Source organism: Dioscorea cayenensis, chromosome 6 (genome assembly GCF_009730915.1).
Source record: "Dioscorea cayenensis subsp. rotundata cultivar TDr96_F1 chromosome 6, TDr96_F1_v2_PseudoChromosome.rev07_lg8_w22 25.fasta, whole genome shotgun sequence".
NCBI classification, from domain to species: domain Eukaryota; kingdom Viridiplantae; phylum Streptophyta; class Magnoliopsida; order Dioscoreales; family Dioscoreaceae; genus Dioscorea; species Dioscorea cayenensis.
The window spans coordinates 69084-94548 of NC_052476.1; the positions used below are offsets into that span (position 1 = coordinate 69084).

Sequence of the window (25465 nt, forward strand, 5' to 3'; positions counted from 1 at the left end):
CTTAGTTGATTTGTTCTTCATTACCCTTCAACATATTAATACTGCCCATAAACCAAAAAGTCAAAAAATCTTACATTAAACACTAACCTATTGGTCAGTCAGCACACTCTTTCAAACCCCATTGGCTAGAAACCTTAAACACTAGATACTATATAATAATACCCCACTAACACATGTAATTTTACTTCCATACCCTCAATACAGTTGCCCATTCTTCACCCCATTCTCAGCATGGTCCTGTTCACTTGCAGCCACCCTTGAGCATGGTTGCCGGCCATTTCCTGTATCTCCTTGCCGGCTCTCCATGTCTCCTTCAATCATCCATCACCATCAACAATGGATGGCTACAAGAACACATCCTACCCAAAGACCATTAGCATGGGAGACTTGGGCTGTTCTTCAGGACCTAACTGTTGAAGAGTGAGTTGATCTGGAATTTAACAACTAACTGAAGACATAAGGCAAGACTACAGTGAAGCATAAAAAAAGTAACTGATTGGTCAGGCTTTATCTTGTCTATCTTTGGGATTAGTTAACCAATGTCTTGTTGTTTATGTTTGTTGTCCAAGTACGGGGGTAATTTTTTTGGTAGGCCATCAAACTTTTATGTTTTTTCATTTCGATCATCCAACTTTGATTTGTATCAAATTTCTCATTAAACATCAATTTTTTATCACCGGTAGGTCACTGGAGAGTTTCTCGTTCCCCTTTGCTCGCGTGGCAACCGGAAGAACACAGTCATCATGCGTTAGTCATTGCCACATCACCCGAAACTCGCCACATCAAATGAAGATCGCCACGTCACCCAAAGGAATCCATGTCAACTTTGTCTTCTTCCTTGGTTAGGGCTCGGTTGCAAGAAGAACAAAGTGGGTGGAAATATGAAAGCTTTTATGAGAAGAAAAACCCTATGAAGAGAGACAAGATGAAGATCTTGACCACCCGAGACAAGATTTTAATGTAAAACCTTAAGTTTGGGGTTGAAATTGACTGAACCTCCATCATTTTAAAGAAATCCTCATTTAATAGTACTTATAATTTGGATTATGGAAATGACCAACAAACTCTATATAAAAACCATGAAAGTGGTTATATTTATATAGAAGCTATGGAACTTATTCAGAAGCCTTGAAAACAGTCATAATACAATCTCTTCAACCAAAAAAAGGGAAAAACAATTAATCCTATCCCAATATAATCTTAGGAATGGTCAATTTAAGGATGTTACACTAGAACAATTAAATTATTTCCAATGCTTCACTCATACTCTAGAATATATTCTCCCTTTTTTCCAATGGTTCACTCAAATACACACAACATTCTCATATAAAAAACAGTAAATAGAGAATTCTGCTAACATTTGCAGAAATCTGCAATCACTTGTGCAGGAAAATTAACTCCCTTCATTAGCAAATTCAACATCTTGATACATGAAAATTAACTCATTTACAAAAGTAACATCTTCATACATGAAAATTAACTCCCTTCATCTACAAAATTAACACTTGATTTAAGTTTAATAGTTCATCCAACAGTTGATGACAACATTTACAAAATTGCATAGTTTGCACATAATATTGTCATAGAGTTACTGCTTACAAAAGTTTACATAATTGGATGGCATTCATTGTTCATTATGGGACCCAAACCTTCCTTTTTTTCCCACAATTAGCCTCTTTGTTTCTTTCTCCGGTCTCTTTTTCCTTCCATTGTTGTCTTGACACATGTGGGTTGCCAGCTACTGGAATAGATTGGTTCAAGTGCCCAATGTTTGATGTTGTGCTCCTGTCTCTTCTTATATCCAATTTTTCCCTCCTCCTAAGCCCAGGCTTGAATGCAGTATTTATCTCCTGCTTAGTGCTGTGCTCTGAATTATTAATAATCTGAGAAATTAAAACTAGTTAATTTCTAAATTGGAACATAAGCATTTTTAATTTTCTACATAACACTGAGTGCACAAATGACATACCTGTGATTGTGATGCTTGAGAGGTGCCATGTGTTGTTCCTTCACCCCCTTGCCTTGTTCTATTTAATGCATCAGCCTTTACAATGTAAAAAAAAAAAAAAAAATGGGGCTGACGACAGTTCCATATGGAATAATTTATAAATGTAAGTTTGATACATACCATGTTGAAGTGGTCCTCCAAAACTTGAGGGTCAATGAAGTCTATGGGATTGATTTTAGAAGATACTTGGCTTGGTTGTCCACTTTGTCTCTGTCTTGAATCCTTAATGTTTCCCTGGTTGACATTTTTTTTTTTATCACAACCAGTTCATTGGACAACATTGACAAATAAAATTTTGATTTCATATGAAAATCACCTGTTGCCCTCCATGGAACCTCCTATTATGTCCAATCTTGCCACAAATGGTGCATCTCATGGTGACTCCATTTTTGCTCACCTTCCCATTTTTGAAGCCTCTGGTTTCTTCCTCCAATTCCCTTCTCCTAAGTAGAGTTTTTCTTCCTCTTTTGTTGTTGATTGGGTTTGGTGGAATAATTGGTCCTTGGTCACTCTTGGGCCAAGAATTTTTGTCATGTGTGGGAAATAAAGTGTGCTTATAGGTTGCTAAATAGGTGTTGACTTTATAGCATTCATGCAGATAATTCTCAGGCTTGTCCCTATTGTAATAAATACAAGAGATGGCATGGCTGCATGGGATGCCAGTGAGTTGCCATCTTCTACAGGAACAAGTTCTCTTTGTTTTGTTAACTACAAATTGACCATCAGGCCCTAGAACCTAGTATTGATCCCCTCCTGACCATGTAGTGGGGTACAAGAAGCTCAATTGTTTAAACTTCTCCAATTTTTTTTATTGTTCTAGGGCAATGGTCAGTTTTGCAGTTTTTCATTGAATCTCTCCTTCTTTGGATCCTAGTGATCAACTGAGTTCTTATCATCTCATTCATGCTCACTATTCCCTTTGTTCTAGCTTCAAGAATGTGACTATTAAAACATTCACACATATTGTTCAAGAGTATGTCACATTTAAATTGAGAGTGGAAATGGGCCTTGCTCCAATGATGAGGATCTATGTTCTTCATATATTGGTAAGCACCTATAGACATGGACTTCAAAGTCTCCATGGATTTTTCAAAAGTTGCTAGGCAAGTTGGTGTTGCACATGACCATATCTGATCCTTGAGTGCTTTCCCCTTAAAGGTTTTCCTAAAATTTGTATGTATATGTTGTACACAATACCTATGCTCACTGGTTGGGAAAAGTTCTTCTATGGCAGGTATTAAACCCTATTTTAACAACCCAATTCACACAACACACCACACATGACAATTAATTGGCCCAAAAGAAGGGGAAAAAACCCAAAAGGCAGCAAACAAATCAGTGTTAAACAAAGAAATTAAATCAACAAACGACAAAATTAAATATGCAAGCAAACATGTCATTGATCTTTTTGACTGTGTGACATTAGTGAATTGTGTATGCATTCTGTTATGCCGTTTGTATGCATTTTGTTCTTTGTAAAATTTAATTCAATGTGCTGCAAACAAAGAAATTAAGTATGCAAGCAAACAGATCATGGTAACAAATTAGTAAAACTCTATAGTAAAGCAAACAATATAACAATGAAGAGAAACAACTCATAATAATTCAAAGCAATTCATTAAACAAAGAAATTAAATCACCTTCTGCCTATCACTCATGAAGGCCCAATTGTAGCTGTTGTCGATTTCCAAATCAGTTGCCAGTAGCTCCAGAAACCACTTCCAGTTGTCCTTGTTTTCTTTGCCCACTGTAGCCCAAGCAATGGGATAGATGCAGTCATTTGCATCTATCCCAACTGCTATCAATAATTGTCCACCATACAAGTCCTTGAGGAAGCATCCATCAATGGAGATTATCTGCCTACAACTTGCCTTAAATCCTTCCCTGAGTGGTGCTAAGCATATATACAAGCACTGGAATACTCCACCATCAAGTATGAATTTTATTGTTGATCTTGGATGTGTTTTCATCAGCTCCAGCCTATAATCATAAAGCTTTTTCATTTGGGTTTCTTCATCACCATCAATCAGTCTTGTGTACATGAAACAAATCGGCAAAGATTTTCTTCATCGCCATCAACTCTAGATTCTGAAAGAATAAATTTGAAAGAATAAAACAGTAAACAATATGACTCACCTAATAGCAATACACTTTGCTCTGTAGGCCTTCAACCTACTGATGTCAACTTGTTGGTTGGTCTTCACTGCCTGAATAATCCCAGCTATTTTTCATGCAGGATATGCTCTGAACTGTTCTAAGTAGGTATTTGCTATCCATTCTGCATTACAATGTCTGTTGTTGTGCTCCTTTGTGCACTCATGCTTCAAATTACCAGCTTTAATCTGCACTGTGCTCTTATCCCCAACCATAGGAGAAGCCCATAAATAAAAAGGACAACCTTTTCTACAAAAAGCTTTGCATCTTTTATGATCATTAGGTCTGAATTTCATGGCATATCTATGCCTAATCCCATAATTTTTTACAGCATCCTTAAATTGTTTGAAACTCTTGAACTTCATACCAATTTTAAATATTGGGTCTTGCATGTCACATTCTTCATGAAATTCTGAATATTTTGGCTTGGAAGGTATGAACTCATCTTCATCTGTGGATGAACATGATTGCAACTCTTCAGACCCTACATAATCTGAGTCAATATCTGCCTCACACCCTGCATTTGGAGGTTCTCCACTAACAACAATCATGGATCGATTGTCTGCCCTAGTGTCCTCCCCTTCCTCATCTGAGTCATGGCTGAAACTATAATCAGAGTCATGGAAATGGATGTCCTCATCAAATCTTTCCTTGTTCTGCCCCCCAACTAAGATATCCTCCAAATCTTCATCTGTCTCAAGGCATTCCTCATCTTCATCATCAACTTCTACTACATTCCTTGGTATGCTAACAACCTGACCAGTATCACAATTACTTGTCCTAAAATGCACACATATCTCTCTTCTATAATCTACATTGATTGCCATATTGAGAACATCCATGTCATTGTGAATTTCTCTAAGCTCATCAGCTCCACTATTTACCCACCAGACACTACATTCATTGACATTTAAATTAAATTCCCTGGCCATAGCAAACAATTCAAACCTCAAAATCTGGTCTGCACAACAGTAATCAACATGGCCTACCATTCTTTCCATTCCACCACAATTGTAATGCAACCTTATTGTAAACAGTTCAACAATTGGTACTGAAATAGATGCCAAATTTAATTGTTATTTAATTTGTAATGAACACCTCTTACACAGATGTAAATAAAAATAACACTTTAAGAAAACCAGATTCTATATAGCATCAATATATATCAATATATATCAATAAAAACCAATCATGGAGGATGAGACAAGTTCAATACACTCACAATTGATCATCAATATATAGCAGAACATTGAATAAATTAATGCACCTCCGCATAACATGTACATTAAGGGGATTTGTCTTATTTAATTGATCATGGTATGGCAGAACATTGAATGTTACTGCATCTTTTTTGCTTACATTATTTTATCTAATTTAAATTAATTATATTTTTATAAAATATTAAATAAAATACAATTACAATGTAATTAATATTAGTAATATAATATATCAATGATATATTATATTATATTAATTATTTAAATAAATAAGTCATATATAATATTTTGCTATAGTAAGTTAAGTATATATTAATTTTATTAAATATTCATAATATTAATTACACTATAATTATATTTTATAAAATATAAAATATAATATAATTATAGTATAATTAATATTAGTAATATAGTATATAATTAATATTTTACATTATTTTAATTATTTTAATAAATAATTAATATATTATATTTTATTATAATAAATTAAGTATATATTAATTATATAAATTACATTATATTAAATAAAATATAATTATAGTGTAATTAATATCAGTAATATAATATATAATTAATATATTATATTACTTAATAAAATCCAAATTTACCAATCCCTCCAACCAAACACAAAATTCTGTGATCCAGCATTATAAATACATCCAACCAAACATTGAATTTGACTTTTCTGAATTTTCAAATACAAGGATTTATAAATATAAATCCACTGGATTTTCAACTACTTCCAACCAAACACCCCCTTAGTGGAAAAGAAAAGCAAAAGCAACCCCACAATTACAAGCCACATCCTTATCACCATTGTCCTCTTGTGTGAGCATCCAAGGACTGCAAAGAGACACATTGACAAAAGTACCTTGTCATTTGGGCACCGTCCAAGTTTTCAAATGCAAGATATTTAGCCTGAGTGTGGCATGCAAAAACCATTTAAATATTCCAATTCATGTTGTCACAAGATCCAAATTTACTTTGAAAAGCATGTGTAAAACCAGTTCATTTTTTTTTCTGACACAAAGAATTGAAAAGGTTGACAATGGAGCATTATTAAAAAAACATACATAGAAGCATTACATGGCAAGCTGTACTTTGGCAACAATAGTTGGCTTGTTAACAGGGTATGAAACTCATTATCAAGGTCACAAGATCTACTGAAAAAGTACCAAATAGTAATGCCAACAAGACAATCTCTCTTGTTCTCATTTTGTTCTGCTATAATAGGCTTACTTTTTGCCTATTCTGCATCAGTTCAGCTAAATGATCTAGGTCTCTAATCATTGTTTATCTAGTTAATTAATGTCTTGGTGCTTTAAATCATGCAATCTTAAAATAATTATTGACTTTCTACATAGAACATTATGCAAATTATGTCATTTTGAGAGTGATTATGGCTCCAACACATAGTATACATTTAGGATTACCTCTCCAGGATTTATTAATCAATGTAAATATTTCTGCTTTTGATCTACTAGGGACCACAATAAAGAATACATCCTTTTCATAGTACGAAATCTAAACACAATACTAAACAACATATAAACATCACACAAAATCTGCAGCCTAGAATCTGGAAACAATATTCAATTACTCTGACTCCACAATATACCCACCTAACTTTATATTAACATCAAAATACATTGTTTAAGAACCAATAAAAAACAAACAGAAAAAGGTTTTCAGAATAATGGCTTACAATACACAGGAGCTTCATCCTCGGCTGATCGTATCACCCAATTGATTGACATCGTGCGCCAACTGAACTTCGCTCACTTTCCCTTCTCGCCAGAACCTCACCTCCTTAACTTCTCGCCAGAAACCAGGAAGCAACAAAGAACTATGAACCACCAAAACGCAGCCTCTTTAGGACACTAGATCTTTACTTTCTAGAACCTTGTCTTCTGGCCAAAAACCCTAGAAGATTGCTTTTCGGACAAGCAAGCCCTCTCCCAGACAAGAAAAGATAGGAGATGAGTTCTCCTCGGGCACAACAAAGGTGACATGGATTTTTCTGGGTGACATGGCAAGTTTTCCATGATGACTGTGTTCTTCCGGTTGCCACGCGAGCAAAGAGGAACGAGAAACTCTCCAGTGACCTACCGGTGATAAAAAATTGATGTTTAGTGAGCAATTTGATACAAATCAAAGTTGGATGATCGAAATGAAAAAAAAAAAAAAAGTTTGATGGCCTACCAAAAAAATTACCCTCCAAGTATGTCTGAATGATGATGTCTGAACTCTATTAGTGCTTGTTAGCTTTGTATTCAGTTATGATGTGAAAATTCTAAGTAACAAGTGTTCTGCTTCTTCTAGTGTGATCCTTATTGAGTTTGTTCAGATCCTATCAGTGGTATCAGAGATAGTTCATTGTTTGAATTGGCTGAGTCTCCTTGGAATTCAGTTTTTATGATATCCCATGCCTCCTTTGCTGTCTTTGCTTCAAATATCCTTACCAGTATTCTAGGATCAAGGGCTCGTTGGATCAGGTACAGTTGCATGGAGCTCAAAGAAACAACCCATCATTGCACTCTCCAGTACTAAAGCTGAATACATCTCCCTAACAGCTGTTGCTTGTGAGGCTATGTGGTTGCGCAGGTTGCTGTCAGACTTGAATGAAGAACAAACCACCCCGAGCTTAATTCTGTGTGATAATGAATCAGCTATCTCCATTGCAAAGGACCCTGTTTATCATGGTCGCACTAAACATTTAGATACAAGGTATCATTTCATCAGAGGTCTTATCAAGGATGACTCAATTGTAGTCAGACATTGCAGGACTGAGTATCAACTAGCAAATGTCTTTAACAAAGCACTGCCAAATTCCAAGTTCATCAAGTTTTGTGAAGATTTGAAGGTCTGTGAATTTTCAGATTAAGGAGAGCATGTTGAAGAGTGAGTTGATCTGGAAATTAACAACTAACTCAAGACATAAAGCAAGACTGCAGTGAAGTATATGAAAAGTAACTGATTGGTCAGGCTTTATTTTGTATGTCTTTGGGATTAGTTAACCAATGTTTTGTTGTTTATGTTTGTTGTCTAAGTATGTCTGAATGATGCTGTCTGAACTCTATAATTGCTTGTTAGCTTTGTATTCAGTTATGATGAAAGAAATTCTAAGTAACAAGTGTTCTGCTTCTTCTAGTGTGATCCTTATTGAGTTTGTTCGGATCCTATCACTAACACCAAGCTCGTGGCCTCTGATGCCATTGATACAGTGAAGCTACTGCACAAGGAGCTCAGTGGGGGCACTTACTAGAGCTTCATATACTCTTGAATGACCTATGAGGGAATGATTTCAATGGCCTTATCAACTCACTGGAAGACTTCCAAAAGAGTCAGCACTGTTTAATCTCAGTGGTTCCTTGTTCATTTTATTGCCGATTGTTTCCCAGCCAGAGCTTACATTTCATTCACTCTTCCTCAAGTGGCTTTTTTTTAAAAAAAAAATTATTGCGATTTTTTTATTTAATTATGAAAATAGGTATATTTTAAATTATTTAAGAATTTAGGTAAAACAGTAAGGGTGATACCGGTGCTAGTGTATTTTGTTAGAAAACGGTATGAAGCATACTATTTTCATCATTTTAATTTTTTTAAAATTGCTTTTAATAAAAACGGGATTTATCATCCCCGGTTTTAATTTTTCTTATATATTTTCTTAAAACTTTATACAATTTATTATTTTAACCCTTTATTTATTTTTAATTACATTTTTGTTTTAAATTACTGATTTTTTGCATTTTAACCCCATATTTCTTTTGTAATTATTTCAATAATTTATTTGTAGTTTTTTAAACCAATTTTTTTTTAAGAAAAATTGTTATTTAAATATAAAATATTATTTGAAATTAGAATTATTATTAATTATTAAAACGGAAATTATTATTATTATTATTATTTTAGGGAATTATTATTATTATGACTGTTGCGAAGCTGAAGACGGGGTGTTGAGGTCTGCAGTTAAATCATATCGGTGGTTCAACAAGTGGCTCGCCATCACTCTAATAATAATTAAAATATTAATAAAATAATTTAAAATAATTCCCATTTAATAATGATAATGAAGTTATTACTAAAATAATTAGGAATAATTCATTCCTTAATAATAATGAAATCATCAACAAAATAATAGAAAATAATTCTCCCTATAATAATAATAATTCCCATTTTAATAATTAACAATAATAATTTTAATTTAAAATAATGTTTTATATTTAAAAAACAATTTTTCTTAAAAAAATTGGTTTAAAAAAACTACAAATAAATTATTGAAATAATTATAAAAAATGTGGGTTAAAGTGCAAAAAATCCGTAATTAAAAACAGAAATGTAATTAAAAATAAATAAAGGGTTAAAATAATAAATTGTATAAATTTAAAAAAAAATATAAGAATAATTAAAAACGGTATAGATTGTCCTGTTATCAATGCATTAGCACTGAAAATGGAATGCTTCATACCGTTTTTCAGTGCTAATGCACTGAAAACATGATGATAAATCCCGTTTTTATTAAAAGTAATTTAAAAAAAAAATTAAAACTGTAACCCAAACCATTAAAAACGGTACCGTTTTCTAACAAAATACACTAACACCGATATCACTCTTATTGTTTTACCTAAACTCATAAATAATTTAAAATATACCTATTGTCGTAATTAAATAAAAAAAATCACATTATTTGAAAAGAATCAATATTCTCTACTCACAACCCCCAAGAAACAAATCTTTCTTTTGGGCAGGAATCAATACAATTCTACCCACTTTCCGTGCCTGTTTAACCAAGTCTGTCGGTAATGGTGAAAACACTCTATTTTGGTTCGACAGATGGCTAGAGGGCCAATCCCCCAATAACCGCTGGCAATCTCTATTTTTGGAATGTTCTTTTCCTTGGATTACTTTAAAACAATTTATCCTCATACTTAACTCCCATGGTAATCCATTTCGAACAACCACTTCTGAAGAATTCGACTTTTTATTAAATTCTTTACCAGATTGTACAAACGAAATCGAAGACTCATACTCCTGGTCTTTAGATAAAAATGGAAATTTCTCCGTGAAATCATTCTACAACTTTTTAATCGACGGAGGTCTCCGCACTCAACTATATCCCAACTTTTGGAAAACCAAATCTCCTAGCAAAATCACTTTATTCTGTTGGCTTGCCTGGGATAACAAAATTCTTACTCTTGAGAACTTATTCAAAAAAAAGTTGCAATCCTTATGCCTCTGACACATGTGTACTTTGTCACAATAACTCAGAATCAGTGGACCACCTTTTTTTAAATTATTACTTTTCTACTCGCATTTGGTCCTTTTTCAAGTGTTTATTTGATTCTGAAACTTTACCTTCCTCAGTTTCAAATATCTGGACCAATTGGATATCCTCATTAAACCCTTCTCTCAGAAACCTCTGGGACCTCTGTTCTAGATCCATTTTCTAGAATATTTGGCTGGAACGCAACAATCGTATCTTTAACCAAAATTGTGCTTCTATTTTCTCAATTCTCTACAAAACAGCTAATCTGATTCTTACTTGGATTTCAGCAGGCTCGGAGTCCCACCAGCAGGAAGCCACAGAGGACATTCATAAGATCAAGCGTTCCTTAAGCTTCCTGAGCTCCAGATCTTCTGACCCCACCGGCAATATGGCGCCCAGCACTAGTCAGGAGTAATCCGTCTCTTTCTTTTCTGAGCAGGCCTGTGTCTCCATACGGTTGACTTCGCCGGCTCAAGATCCTCTATCTTTTTTATGTATTTTCTTGCTTTCTTTATTCACTGTTCTTCTCATCTCTGGTGAGGGTTCCAGTTCTCTACTTTGTTCGTTTATGTCGTTTCTGTTTTATGTACTTTGTACTTCCCTGTTTTTTTTCTAATAAATTGTGGTTTATCCACCTTATTAAAAAAAATTATTTGAAAAGAAAAAAAAACCTCCTCAAGTCTTCATTGGCTTTCTCGGGTCTGGTCCGTCTGGAGAATATTAATACTGTACTTAATTATATTTATCGTAATATCCTGTCAATATTTCTGAATTTCTTTACAATATCAATTAACTGTATAGGTTCCTTTGGAGCTTCAAAATGGAGAGAATGTGAAGATAAACAGAGGAAATATATACATATCGGAAACAAGTCCTCCTTGTGTATTAGATGCATATGCTAAACAGTTGCAGAGAGATTTCTCAATGTTTTGTAAGTGCAGAGCTGAAGAGATAGTTAAGGGTGGCTGCATGGTCTTAACATTGATGAGCAGAAGTAGTGCAAATATATCCTTCTAGTATGGAGATCGAACTGCCACCAGTGGGAGCTCTTGGCACAAGCCCTCAGCGACATGGCCTCTCAGGTATGTTCATTTAATTTTATTTATTTATTGGCGCTTGTCACGTTTGAAATATATATATATATATATATATAAATTATGGAATATGTCTATACTAATTAGAAAAAAATATTCAGCTGTTGATGCGATAGAATTACACAATACTCGAGAGCGAAGCCACAAAAAATGATTTAAAAAGTGGGTTGCAACTTGGGAATAGATTTTTAAAAATAAGGGAAAAAAGGAGAAAATTCGAAATTAAAAAAAAAAATTGTTAACTTGTTTCTTTATTTAATGTTTGTGGTTTATCCACATTTCAAATATATATATATATATATATAATATAAATTAGTGGCAACCCAATGATGTTTTTTTAGATAAAACTAATCTTGCCACATAAATCAAAACTCTTTTAACTACAATACAATTAAACCTGATAACACTCTCTCTTTGTAAGATATATTTAGTATATATAAATTTTCTAAAGATAAATTTACCACATAATTTAAATAATATTATTTTGTTTTAACAAAAGACCTTTCAGTTGGGACTAGTTATCTTTTTCCTTTTAGTAGAGAGTAGTGAGTGAAGAGACCGTAGCCTCCCCCTTCCCACCCATTCCCGGGTCAGGACTAGTTACCTTTTTCCTCTTATTTTCTCCAATTTTTTCTCTAGTGTTCTCTTTTCTTATTTTGTTATTTGTCAGTTTCCACTCTCTATGGACAATTTGTTGTCTCTTTGTATTTTTACCTTTTTTTTATTAATATATATGGTTTATCCACTTATTTAATTAAAAAAAAGTCTTAATTTAAGCTAAACCATTCTCAATACCATATTTATATACTATATTTCTCAAATAGGTTTAGCATCCAAATCATTTATTCTTCCATAAACTTGAAATTCAAACTATATAAACTACTCCCTCCATTCCTTTTTATTTGTCATTTTATAACATTAAAAAGCATTTATTATTTTTTTTTCAAAATTACCCTAACACTATATTCAATTCTCTTCTTGGAATTAAATATGAAAGAAAAATGTGAAGATATAAGTTAAGGATAATTTTGGAAAAATAAAAATTTTTTTATAAAAGTTTGTGAAATAACTAAATTTATTAATATGTGAGATTCGGTTAACCACAACAGATAAAAAGAACGGAGGGAAGACTAAATTGTAAAAATTATAAAATATTATAAAATCCTAAAATTTTAACTCCAATTACTATAAAACTTTATATCCAAAATTCTAAAATCCTAAACCTTAAATCTTGAATCTTAAATCCTAAAAAATTACCCTGCAGGATTTAAGGAGGGTTTGAATGATGAAGAGTGAGAGAAAAAAACAATATGAACGTTGAAATAGATATTAACTGGACATTTGCACCATTCAAAAAAACCTATTTAAAAAACTTACTGTAAATATAGAATATATATCATTAATTACTCTGCTGGTTGACTAATGGACCTTCTCTCCTTACAAAAAGGACATGAAAATAGACTACACTCATAACCACTTCCCGGTTTCTATCCTAGTCCCTAGAGTCCCAACCCAAGCATCCTTTGTATATATGTTTGGTCACCATCATGTTAATCACCTGTGTCTTTTCTAACGTGTAATTTGTAGCAACTGTTGAGAGTAACATTCCACTTATTTGTAACTTTCCCTTTTTGAAAAGGTGGATAAACCACAATTGATAAAAGAGCAAAGTTAAAATAAAGTACAACATCCGTCCACTAGCTATGGAGCAACAAAAAATCACAAAAGGGAGGAACAACGGGCCTCCTCCTGACCCCATAAAAAAAGACTACTCCCCACTACCGTCCTGAGCCACCTCAGTCGCGTGGGCATCCACCCCCTCCTCTGACTGAGGTCCAAGGAACTCTAAACTGCGCCGTATGAACGAGATAGTATCATCAAGCATCGATCTCAACCCATCTGGAGCTTCTGAGGACTCCCCACAAAGGACTTTCTTTTTCGTCGATCTCGGGGGCTCCGCCACAAACCCCGTCTCCTCGTTCCATCTGGACGACGGCTTTTTTGGTCGCTCGCTCATTCTGATCCCCAACGATGTTCCCATATCAGATTTAGAGTTCTCCACCTTCAGACCAGGTAACATCTCCTTTAATGATCTTTTGAAGTCAGAGATGGAGTCATCAGAGCCATACTCCTCCTCAAGGTCTTCCGTCTCCGAAACATGTGGATCGCTGATCTCCACCCCTGCAACATTCTCCTTGTGCCTGCTACTTGGAGCAAGAACCCACTGTTTTGCTAAAAATTGCCACTGAAACCCCGCCGGGGGAACAGTAGAAGGTTTACCCACGTCAGCCAAGGCCACCTCCTCCTCCAACCTCATAGTCTCCTCTCTCACCGGGCTATGGGCTGCAACATCCATACAATCCGGCCCAGCAATAATTTGACCTGCAGGTTCACATACCTGAAATTTTGGCCCATCATCAGGCCCAGCATCATCAAGCACCACATCTCTCTGTTTATCAGGCCCCCCATCCAGCCCATTGACATCACCCAAATCAATTGTCGGTCTACCAGCAGAATGAGATGTCACTGGCTTATGTGTCCAGCCCAAAGAAAGGCCCAACTCACACAAGATAATCGGGTCTAATGCCCCCTCATCACCCTCCAAACAAGCCACCGGACCCACAACTGCTCTCGGCCCATACTCTAGAGATATGGGATCCACGAATAAAGGCAAAGAGCTGATGTCATGCCGCCCACTTCCTTTCTTAATACACCTCGTGTCCTGGGAAACCTCGGACTTACGAAAATCCATGCAACTCGAATTTGCCACCTTCTCAGAGACAGAAGCCACCCCCTTGGAGCTAGTGTCACCTATGCCTGAGCAACCATGCTTATAGACCACCAATTTTTCGACACCATGGCACCTCGAGCTACTCCTCCACGTACCCGGCGCCTTCTCATCTTTTCTCTTCGTCTCCGTACTAGCTGTCAAGCGACCATCGGTTCTACCCCGAGCCACCCTTTGGTCCACCGGGTCATGCACCAACAGTCGCAGCGGTGCCGTCTCTCCGGCTATGTGGGAGCGTGGCCAGGGGCGGACCCACATGGGGGCCAGCCCGGGCTGGCCGGCCGGAAAACTTTAGAAGAACCGTGTCCAATAATATTTTTTTATATGAATATTAATGTTTAATAATATTTTGTTTGTGTTTAGCTAACATGTAATGGGTATGTGCTTGAGTGGTTTATGGGAGTTGAATGATAGGAGCCCACCATGGTTCAAATCCTAGAGTTTGCAATTGTAAGTTTTTAATAATTTTAGTAATTAAAAACAAGGTTTTTTTCTTTCAAAAAATTGTGGAAATTTTAAAAATTATATAACAAAAATAATGATCTAAACTTTATGATTTTTTTAATAATCAAGAAAAAATTAAATTAATAATGTGGCATTGAAAATTTTTTCTTATTTAAAAATTACTAATTTTTTTAAGTTTAAATAAAAGTTTGAAAAAAATTGTTCAAAAACATCCCTCACAATTATAGTAGTTGACTTCAACCCCTTTATCGATGAGTTTTGGTTTTGCCATCTGGGTCATGGTTGGATCGAGGAGAGGTCATGGTTGGGCTAAAAATGCCGAAAAAAATTTAAAAGGTGATGAATATGAGAATATTGACTTTTATTTAAGCCCGGGCTGAACTAAATTCCTAGGTCCGCCACTGAGCGTGGCTCAACCACCAAGTTCCTGTCCGAGATGAGAACATCCGAACCTCCGATGACGTGGGAGCCACGCTCAACCGACGCTCGAATCATCGCCTTTCACCTTCGTGAGACGAGCACCGCTCGTGCTAGACGCAGCGCATATCCTCGCATGCCGGGATCACCGTCCCCTAATTATCTCCCCGTGTCACCACCTTCGCCAAGAACCACCGAACCGGCCCCTGTGGTGGGAGCCACGCTCAACCGACCTCGCCGTCTGCCGCAGCGTGCATCACCTCAGGCTGTTTCTCTTTCTCATCTGGGCTGAAATTAAGCATATCCCTCCGCATGCAGTAATCGCCGAAGTTCACCAACCGCCGATGAGTTCACCATCACCCCAAAGTCCAACAGTGCCAGTAATTCCAGCTCCATTCTGTTCAGCTCTGCATTGCTCACCTCTCCAACTCTCGCAAAGAATGAATTGTTGTAATGCAAATCATCAAGGACCTTGGAAGCAACCATGACACGGTAAATCCTTTCAAGATACGTTGCGATGCTGATGCTTGGTGCCCGTGCACCACGGAATGCTGCCAGCCCACGCCGCTTTCCCTCTGGCTCTGGCCCCAGTTTTGGCTCCTCTCCGTCAACAGAGAGCTTCTCGATTCGCACCACCAGACGCTGCAATGCCCATGCTTGCATCCCTTCCTCGATGCCAAGTACCGGCCGAATCACTAAAAACGCCGCCGCCTGGCGCTCACCAACGTCACTGGAGCGGGAGCAAAACTCCACCGCTCCATGTACACCCAAGTCGCTAGGGCGGGAGCAAGGCTCCACCACCCCGAGTTTACCAATTACACTGGGACAGGAGCCAAGCTCCACCACTCCCAGCCCGAAGAGAGGACTAGGAACCACCAAGTCAGTTTTCTCCCCCGAGGCAGCCAACATGAGTCGCTTAATCTCAGAGGGAAGCTCCATGTCCCCGAACATCGTGTCAAAGAATGCCGACAACAGCCCCTCATCTTCCTCCTCGACATCACATGGCCAAGGAAACTCCTCCTCTTCCTCCGCCACCACGTCCACCTCATGCGGAAGAAGGATAGACACTTGCACGTACACCGGCCGACCATCAAGGTCAAACGTGAGACGGACGTCTCCGCTCATCGTCCCCACACGCCTTATGTGCACGTCTTCTTCAGAGCTATCAACTTTCCATCTTATGTTATTTATCTTCTGAATCTAATATTCAACCATAAAACTTCCAAGGGAGTTTATTTTAAAAATATTATTAAAAAAAAAATCTAGCAAGTCGCATGTCTAAGTTTCCTTGATTGGAGTGGATAATCTGAGTTGCTTTCCTACAAAGAAAACACAAATTGGGAGTTATTGTCTCCGTTTTATTTAAATTATGATTTTATTAAGTTTATATATATAAATAAATAAATAAATCATAATCATTAAAATAAAATAATAAGAGTGCGCAAAACTCTATAGCTAGATACAAAAGATAACAGAAAGAAACAATCTTTCAGAGCAAAAAATAGTACAAAAAAAATGCATATTAAAAAAAATTACAATGTAGATCTATCAAACTAAATAATAATAAGAATCACTGCAGTCAAACTGTCAAAACTTTGAAATATATATATATCATATGTTTAATGATTTGGTAAATAACCAAATATTCTAACCACTCTAATGCCTATCATACATATAACATGCATTATATATATGTATGCATGCAGCCCAGAAACGGAACTATAAACAAAAGGAAGGGGTGCTCAATTCAAATTTAAAAAAATATTAATTATAAACAATTATATTAATTTAAATTTGAGATTATAATAATAATCTATATAAAATATGTATATATCTAAGAATTTTGGGTTAAGTGTAAAAAATTTTATCATATGTGCATAAATAACATTTAACTCAACTAACAATGAAAAACTAAAGTAATAAATAATGCAATTAGAAAACAACACATGTAAATTCATAATCCAATTCAATTAGTAATTAAATGAATAATCAAAATTTTCATAACAATTAATCAAACAAATATTTAACAATTTTTTACAATAATTTGCAAACTAAATTTTTCATAACAAACATTCATAACAAATAACAAAACAAATATTTAATAAATATCATATTATTTTGTTCACAAAAAATAATCAAAAAATAAAACAAATTAAATTAACTTAAATTAAATATAAAAAAAGGTAAGATAAGTCCTTACAAGATGAAACATAAATTTGGAAGAGATTGAGCGAAGAGAAACAGAGAGAGAGAAATTGCATATGATCTTGAAAGAGAACAGTTACATCTTTTTTAGAGATTTTTTAAATAGTAGTTGCAGTTTTTTTGGTTTTTTATTTTATTTGTTATACTATTATTTTTTATATTAATATTTTTAGAAATTTGATAATTATAAATTGATAAGTTTAATAAAAAAATATATTTAAAGTATAAAATTAAAAAAAAATATTATGAAGATTCATGTTTCACTACCGATATTATATTATTATTTATTATTATCACTAAACATCAATTTTATTTAATATAATAATTTTAATCTTTTTATTTAATTTATTTTAAAATAGCATGTGTGGAATTTAAAAAAAATAAAGGGAACTAATATGAATTAAAATTGTTAATATATATATATATATATACTTTTCCATGGGGCAAGGGGGTGCTAAAGCCCACCCTTGCCCCCCTCTCCTTCCGCCCATGCATGCAGGGTATTGTGGAGAAGGGTAAGATAGCTAGCTAGACTCCTTCAATGCACCATATTATGCACCATCTCCGGAGGAAGTGAAGCGTGTTATAGAGACTGAAGGATCATTCCTTATTAACAGCATCAAGAGTTTTGAAGTAAGTTGGGATGCAGTGAAGGAGCACAATATTAATGTCGCCATGGTTGAAGATAACGCTTGCATGGCTGTGAAAATAAGAACCACTGCTAAAATAATGACTAAGTGCATAAGGGCATGCATTGAATCCATGTTTGCGAGTCACTTTGGAGAAGATATCATTGATGAACTGTTTGTGAGGTATACCTCCCTTTTGGAATTGAAGGTTACTTCTCCAAGAACAAGGTTCAGCTTACCAACGTTGTTGTCAATATGAAAAGGATATATCCTTAGTTAACAGAATGACATGCAGCTACCTAGTTGGAAACTTTATTTATGCTACGTATTTCCTCCTTGTTGTATCCTCTCACCTTATTATGTTTGTCAGAGCTTCATTTTACTATTGTCTGTACCTATTTTAGGTTTTATTAATAAAGTGATTTATCCAAATTTTTTTCAAAAAGATTTATAAGTCTTCCTTTCTTCCTTTCTTTTTTTTTTTAATAAAAGTCATAAATAGTTAATAATAATAATAATAATAATAATTTAAACTTTGTGAACCGCGGATGAGATAGAATCACACTGCAATTAACTTACAACAAAGTATTTCACGACTCAAATAAAGTATAGTTTGGGAGAAGGTTACGAAGGAATATAATATTTAACCAACAGATTGTTTTTATGTATATCTTATTTAAAATAGTATAATATAAAAAAAAAATCTACTAATCAAGTATTATTTTTGGTGAATTAGGGTTTAGTTTTTCTGTATATATATTGTATCACCCTATCAAACTCCATGAGTGTATGAAAATACATTTTTTTATTTACAATTTTTTTTTATGAAAATACTAAGCTTTGTTAATCAAGGGATATGCAAGTACATAGGTGTACTAATTATGACGGTTTATAGACCTCTTGGAATGCACCATAGGTGACTTGAAGCTAAATCCCCTTGATATGTAACCTTAAAGGGGAGGGATAGTGCTACTCACATAAACTTTCTACAGAGACCCTACGCCTTGTGACTTGAACGGCTCAAACTCAAACCTCTCAAACACATAATGCGATAGTTATCGATCGATCTGTCTTCCTCATTTTGGTGAGAATTCAGACTGTTGTTATCTTTAGACTCACTTGTTGTTTTTTCTCCATTGTATCTCTTTATTATTATTATTTTTTTTAATAAATTAATGGTTTATTTATTTTTTTTTTAAAAAAAATTATTGGTACACTTTTTTCTGCAAAATAATTAAGAATATTATTTTAATAATTATAATTGCTTTGAAATGTGTAATTAATGAAATTAAATCTATATATATATATATATATTTAATCAACATGATCAGCCACAAGCATCTATCAGTTGATATTTTTTTCAACTTACATGAATACAATACCAGCCAAAAATATAAAAGAATATTTTTCGCCAGCTTGCATGAATGAAGTACAACCCAAAAATATATAAAAATATATATATTTTTGCCAGCTTGCATGAATAAAATACAAGCCAAAAAAATATAATATAATTTTGTCTAGTAGCATGAACCACGCATAACATTAAATTTATATAAGAAAAAGGCAGAAAAATTATGTTAATGATGTTAGGGGCCGTTTAAAACCATAAAGAAATTCATAATTTAAAATGAACTATTCAAAATCATAATATATAAATATTTATGTAATAATTTGAATGTATAATGCATGTATACCTAACCTTTGGGGGGAAATATAATTCTTTTATGAATATGATGAACCACATGATCACATTGGTACACCATATCTTGTACGTACTAGTCCATAAGCATATGGGTTATATTAACACTAAACTATACACCCTAAGAAGATCTATACTCTTAAGGTATATTTGGTTGCCAAAAGTGGAGTGGGAGTGGGCTCAGTGAGTGGGGATTGGGTATTAACCCTTGTTTAGGTATGCATTAGTGGGAGTGGGAGAGTAGTGTGGAGGGAGTGGGAGAGGAGTGTGTGAGGTATTGTCAATCATCACAAATTAGGCGGACTGGCCCAATTTGAGATGATGAAAAGACCAAAATGACCTTGACATTAATTTTTTATTATTTTTTATTTTTTAGTCTCGAATTGTTCTAGTTAGGGCAAAGTTTCCTCTCTCGAATCGTCTGCGAGCGGAGGAAGAGCATCTGGAGACAATTCTCTCTCTAGAATCGTTCATGAGTCCAGGTTTGGTGGATTATTTATTATTATCATAATTATTATCATCATAATTATTATACAGTGGACTAATAACAAATTTATTAAATTAACAAAAGAGAAAAACAGTGTTTGGTGAGATATTTCAATGACAAGTGATTGTCAAATACTCCTCGCCATTCACTCCTTAATTTAATGCAATCTCACTTTTTCTTTTTTTTTTTTTAATGAAAAAGATTTTTAAGATATATTGATTCATAGAATGACATTGTAGTATTATAAAATTAAATAATAATTAATAATAATAATTAATTAGTTACATTTCTGCCAATGTTTTTAAAATATAAATACAAATAACTCATTCTATTTAACACCATTAATTAATAGCTAGTTAATGATATTAATAATTAAATTCAAAAATAAGAATGGAATTGTAGTATTATAAAATTTAATATTTATTTTTGGTAGTTAATTAGTTACAATTTTCTCAACGTTATTAAAAACTATAATTAAAAATAAATCATTATATTTAGCATAATTAATTAATAACTAATTAATGATATTAATATTTAAATAAAAAAATCTATAATATTCATTTTATCATACTTACTTTCTTTACTTTTTCCCATTCCCAATAAATTATATTTTTCAATCCTTACCAACCAAACACATTCTTCATTCTCACTCCTACTCCACTATCCCACATATCACTCCCAATCCACTCTTGGCAACCAAACATACCCATTAGTACTAATTGCTCTGATATTATTTAATTAATGAATTAAAACATGGTCATCCTTAACAAAAGAGCTGTAGCTTTTTTTTTATATAGAAATGGATAAACCACAACTTTATTAAACAAGAAAGAACAAGTATAAACTTGGAAAACAAAAGCAAACAGAACCAGACAACAGAGAAGCAAAAGAAAACAAGCCAGAACAATAAGCCATCACCAGCAGTGGCGGAGTTAGAAATCATAGACAAGGGGGCAAATGAAACTTAATGAATAAACTTTCAACTATAATCAAAGTTAATAATCATTTTTTAAATAAGTCTTTTACATAAACAAGTACTACACATCATCAACAAAGCAAATTCACAATTGTCCCTACGAGTTTAATATTTTGAAAATAATGAATGATTGTTTCATTATATATCAATATAATTAAAGATATTTTTTTCAAGATGTATGTTACTAAGCAACAATTGATCACTAATTTTATTACGTGGTTGAGTTTTCACAATCTTCATTGCAGAGAAAACTCTCTCCACAAATGCAGTTGAAATTGGTAAAATTAGAGCTACATTTAAGACATAAATAAAAACATAAATAAATAAATATTAAATAAATTTAATTTATAATCAAATAGAAGTCACAGCTTCATCATTGGATAAGATGAGACTAGTCTCCTTTATTTTTAGTTAATAAAAAACTAAGGGGGTCAATTATAAAATAGATGTGGGTAATTAGGATATCAATTAATTTAATTAATATTAAATTAACTTATTCTCAAATTATAAGGGAGTCGGGCCAATTGCCCTCCTTCCCCACCACGTGGCTCCGCTAAGGGATAATGAGCTTTTAATAACAAACAAACAAACAGCCCCAGAAACAACTCAATAAAAAGAGAAAAACACCACAATGGAAAAGTCGATGATCACCTGAAGGAGATAAAAGGACCTCTAAAGCTGCCAAAAGAGGAGAAAAAGTAGGGGTGGATCACTCCTGAGTAAGTGGATCAAAGGTCTTGAACCTAGAAAAACTAGAGAGCGCTTGAATTTCTAGACTGAATCTGGAGGTATGTGCTGAAGTTGTGGGTCTTTAACTACAGAGAACCAAGTGAGGAGCATATAAATCGTAGCTAGTTGCCTTTGATGCACTTAATGTCAGCCACAAGCATCCATGAGTTGATATTTTTTTCAACTTGCATGAACACAATACCAGCCAAATATAAAAGAATATTTTTGCCAGCTTGCATGAATGAAATACAAGCCAAAAATATATAAAAAATAATTTTGTCTCTGGGATGTATTAAACCATAAATAAATTTCTAACTCAAAATGAACTATTCAAAATCATAATATATAGATTAAGTCTTTTAAATACATTCGTAGATCATATATTTACAAATGTTATGTTGAAACGTTAAATTGAAATCCAACGGTCTCAATAATTGTCAAGCTTCCTAAAAATGTAAAACACCGGAACTTTCCGGCATGGAGGCCCCGCCATTTGCTTGCTACTAGTGACCTCAGGTTGGTCGGAGATTGAATGCCACCTCTTTGATTTCTTAAGTTACCGGTTGTAGAAGAGAAAAAGGAGCAAAAGATGATGAGAAAAAAGAGTGAAGAGGCTGATGTGGCAGTTGACATGGGGAAGAAGTGCACATGGGGAGAAATTGCTGATGATAGATGTGGCAACCTCCATAAGTGTGGATGGCGTGGAGTCCAGCATCCATATTACTGAATTTTCGCCGAAAAACCAAAACAACCTCACCGGCATATATGATCAAATTAAATGTTATAGCTCAATTAATTTGATGTGTTTTGAATATTGGTGCTCAAATTGACATATGATAAAAAGTTAATTAGTGCTCAACCAAGAAAACTACCTCATAATTATGCTTGGTATTAACTTTTGCTTATGTCATAGTTTAATGCACCCGTAAGTTCCAAACACCCAAACATTAGAGGGACTGAATCTTTGGCGAAGAAGAGTCCTACCCTCACCCATGAGGAGCACGATCACAGAAGAACAAGAGAAGCTATGGGCTACCTCCCATTGTCTGTTTTTGAATCTATGTTCAAATTTTCTTTGCTTATTTTATGCTTTTCATTATTTTGATTTTTTAAATTTTATGAATAAACTGTTCTCTGAGAAGGGAGTTGAGAAACTAAAAAAACACACTGGGATGCTTACAGAGCCACACATCACTTCTTCGCTTAATTCATTCAAAAATAGAAGACACATACATAAACATATTGTACGGCCTATGCTCTTGGAGAGAATTAAAGAAGCACAAGCGAAAGACAGCTATTTCCAGAAGATTCGTCAGGAGATAGAAGTTGGCACTCAAGTTCAGTTTCGGATCCACCAAGATGGTTCGGTGAGGTTTGGAGATCGGATCTGTGTTCCAAATGACTCAGAGTTAAAGAAGGAAATCATGGAAGAAGCTCACTACACCAATTATTCAGTTCATCCTGGCAGCACTAAAATGTACAAGGATCTGAAGAGTACTTTCTGGTGGAATAACATGAAGCGGGAGATTGCCCAGTTTGTGGCACAGTGATTAACCTGTCAGCAGGTTAAGGTGGAGCATCAGAGATCAGCGGGACTTCTTCAACCACTTCCGATCTCAGAGTGGAAGTGGGAGAATATTGCAATGGATTTTGTGTCTGGTTTTCCTAGAACCCACAAGGGTACTGATAATGTGTGGGTAGTGGTTGACAGATTAACCAAGTCCGCACATTTCTTGGCTGTGAAGACTGGCATGTCTTTGGAGAAACTAGCAGAGATGTACATTGACCAAATTGTGAGACTGCATGGTGTTCCCGTGTCAATCGTGTCAGATCGGGACACCAGGTTCGTGGCACACTTCTGGAAAAGTTTGCATAAGGCTTTGGGAACTAAGTTGACTTTCAGCACAGCATTTCACCCACAAACTGTGGGCAGTCTGAGAGGACGATTCAGATTTTGGAGGATATGCTTCGAGCTTGTATGCTGGATTTTGGGAGTTCATGGGATCGACACTTGTCTTTGATTGAGTTTGCTTATAACAATAGCTATCAGGCAAGTATTCAGATGGCTCCCTATGAGGCACTTTATGGCAGAAGATGTAGATCACCTATTTGCTGGGATGACGTGGGAGAGAGAAGATTGTTAGGGCCAGAGATTGTGCAAATGAAAGTGGAGAAAGTCCGATTAATCAGAGATCATTTGCGAGCGGCTCAGAGTAGACAGAAGAGTTATGCTGATAACAGGAGAAGAAGTTTAGAATTTGAAGTGGGAGATCATGTATTCTTGAGGGTCGCTCCAACCAAAGGAGTAATTCGTTTCAGCGTTAGAGGGAAGCTCAGTCCTCGATTTATTGGCCCATTTGAAATTTTAGAGCGCATTGGTGAAGTGGCATACCGGCTTGCGCTACCGCCAGCTCTTTCCCATGTGCATAATGTGTTCCACGTTTCTATGTTGAAAAAGTTCATCGCAAATCCTGATCATGTAATACAGTTTTCAGACTTTGAACTCAACAATGATATGACATATGAGGAGCGTCCTGTGAAGATCGTGGACTTCAAAGAGCAAGCTTTAAGAAGACGGATCATTCCTTATGTAAAGGTTCAGTGGAGCAATCATTCAGAGCGTGAAGCGACATGGGAGTTAGAGTCAGAGATGAGAAAAAGATACACGTATCTTTTCATTTGATCAGGTAAGAGTTTAGAGGACTAAACTTTTTCTTAGGAGAGAGGAGTTATGGGCCCCACACATTTTTTTTTATTTATTTCATTTAATTGTTTTGCATGTAAGGCTGTTACGGAAGAGGAAAAGAAACTTTCCTTTTTTATTATTATTTTTCTCTTAATTTTTATATCTTATTAGGTTTTCAAACCCTAGCCGCCACCCTTTGTTTCTTCCGATATAGTCTCTCGTTTGAACCAAGAAAGAGGGAGAGATCTTGCCTCTTTCCTTTTCTCTTTTTCTTTTTGGTGTGTGGTGCCGGCGGCGAGGACGGAGATAGACCTCTTCGTCAAGGTTGTGTTGTTATCGTTGGGAGGTAAGCGTGCTCTTTCTAGATCTAGGGCTTCCTAGATCTAGGGTTAAGTGGTGTAATTTATCTCCTAGATCTTGTTGTGGTATGTTAATGTTTATTTAGGGATTAAGTGGTGAAATTCTTTTTATCTCCTAAATCTTGTCATGGCATTACTACATATTCTTGTTTAGGGTTATGATGTATGTTTAGTGGTTTGATTATTGTAGGATAAAACCGGCCATTACACAGTGGTTTTTCTACATCGATATGAGTGCTTCTTGTTGCCTTCATTCAAGCACAAATTCTTTATGTTTTAAAAACAT

General features: G+C 34.7%; 1 protein-coding gene across 1 annotated transcript in view; it reads left to right on the forward strand.

The window, feature by feature from the left end:
* The first annotated feature begins 23777 nt into the window (after nt 1-23777).
* LOC120263602 (pectinesterase/pectinesterase inhibitor PPE8B-like) overlaps nt 23778-25465 on the forward strand; it is a 5940-nt gene continuing 4252 nt past the window's right edge. Inside the window, exons 1-2 of the mRNA XM_039271564.1 lie at nt 23778-23977; nt 24043-24730. Of these exons, the coding sequence (XP_039127498.1) occupies nt 23778-23977; nt 24043-24730 (888 nt within the window). The remainder of the gene's footprint in view (nt 23978-24042; nt 24731-25465) is intronic.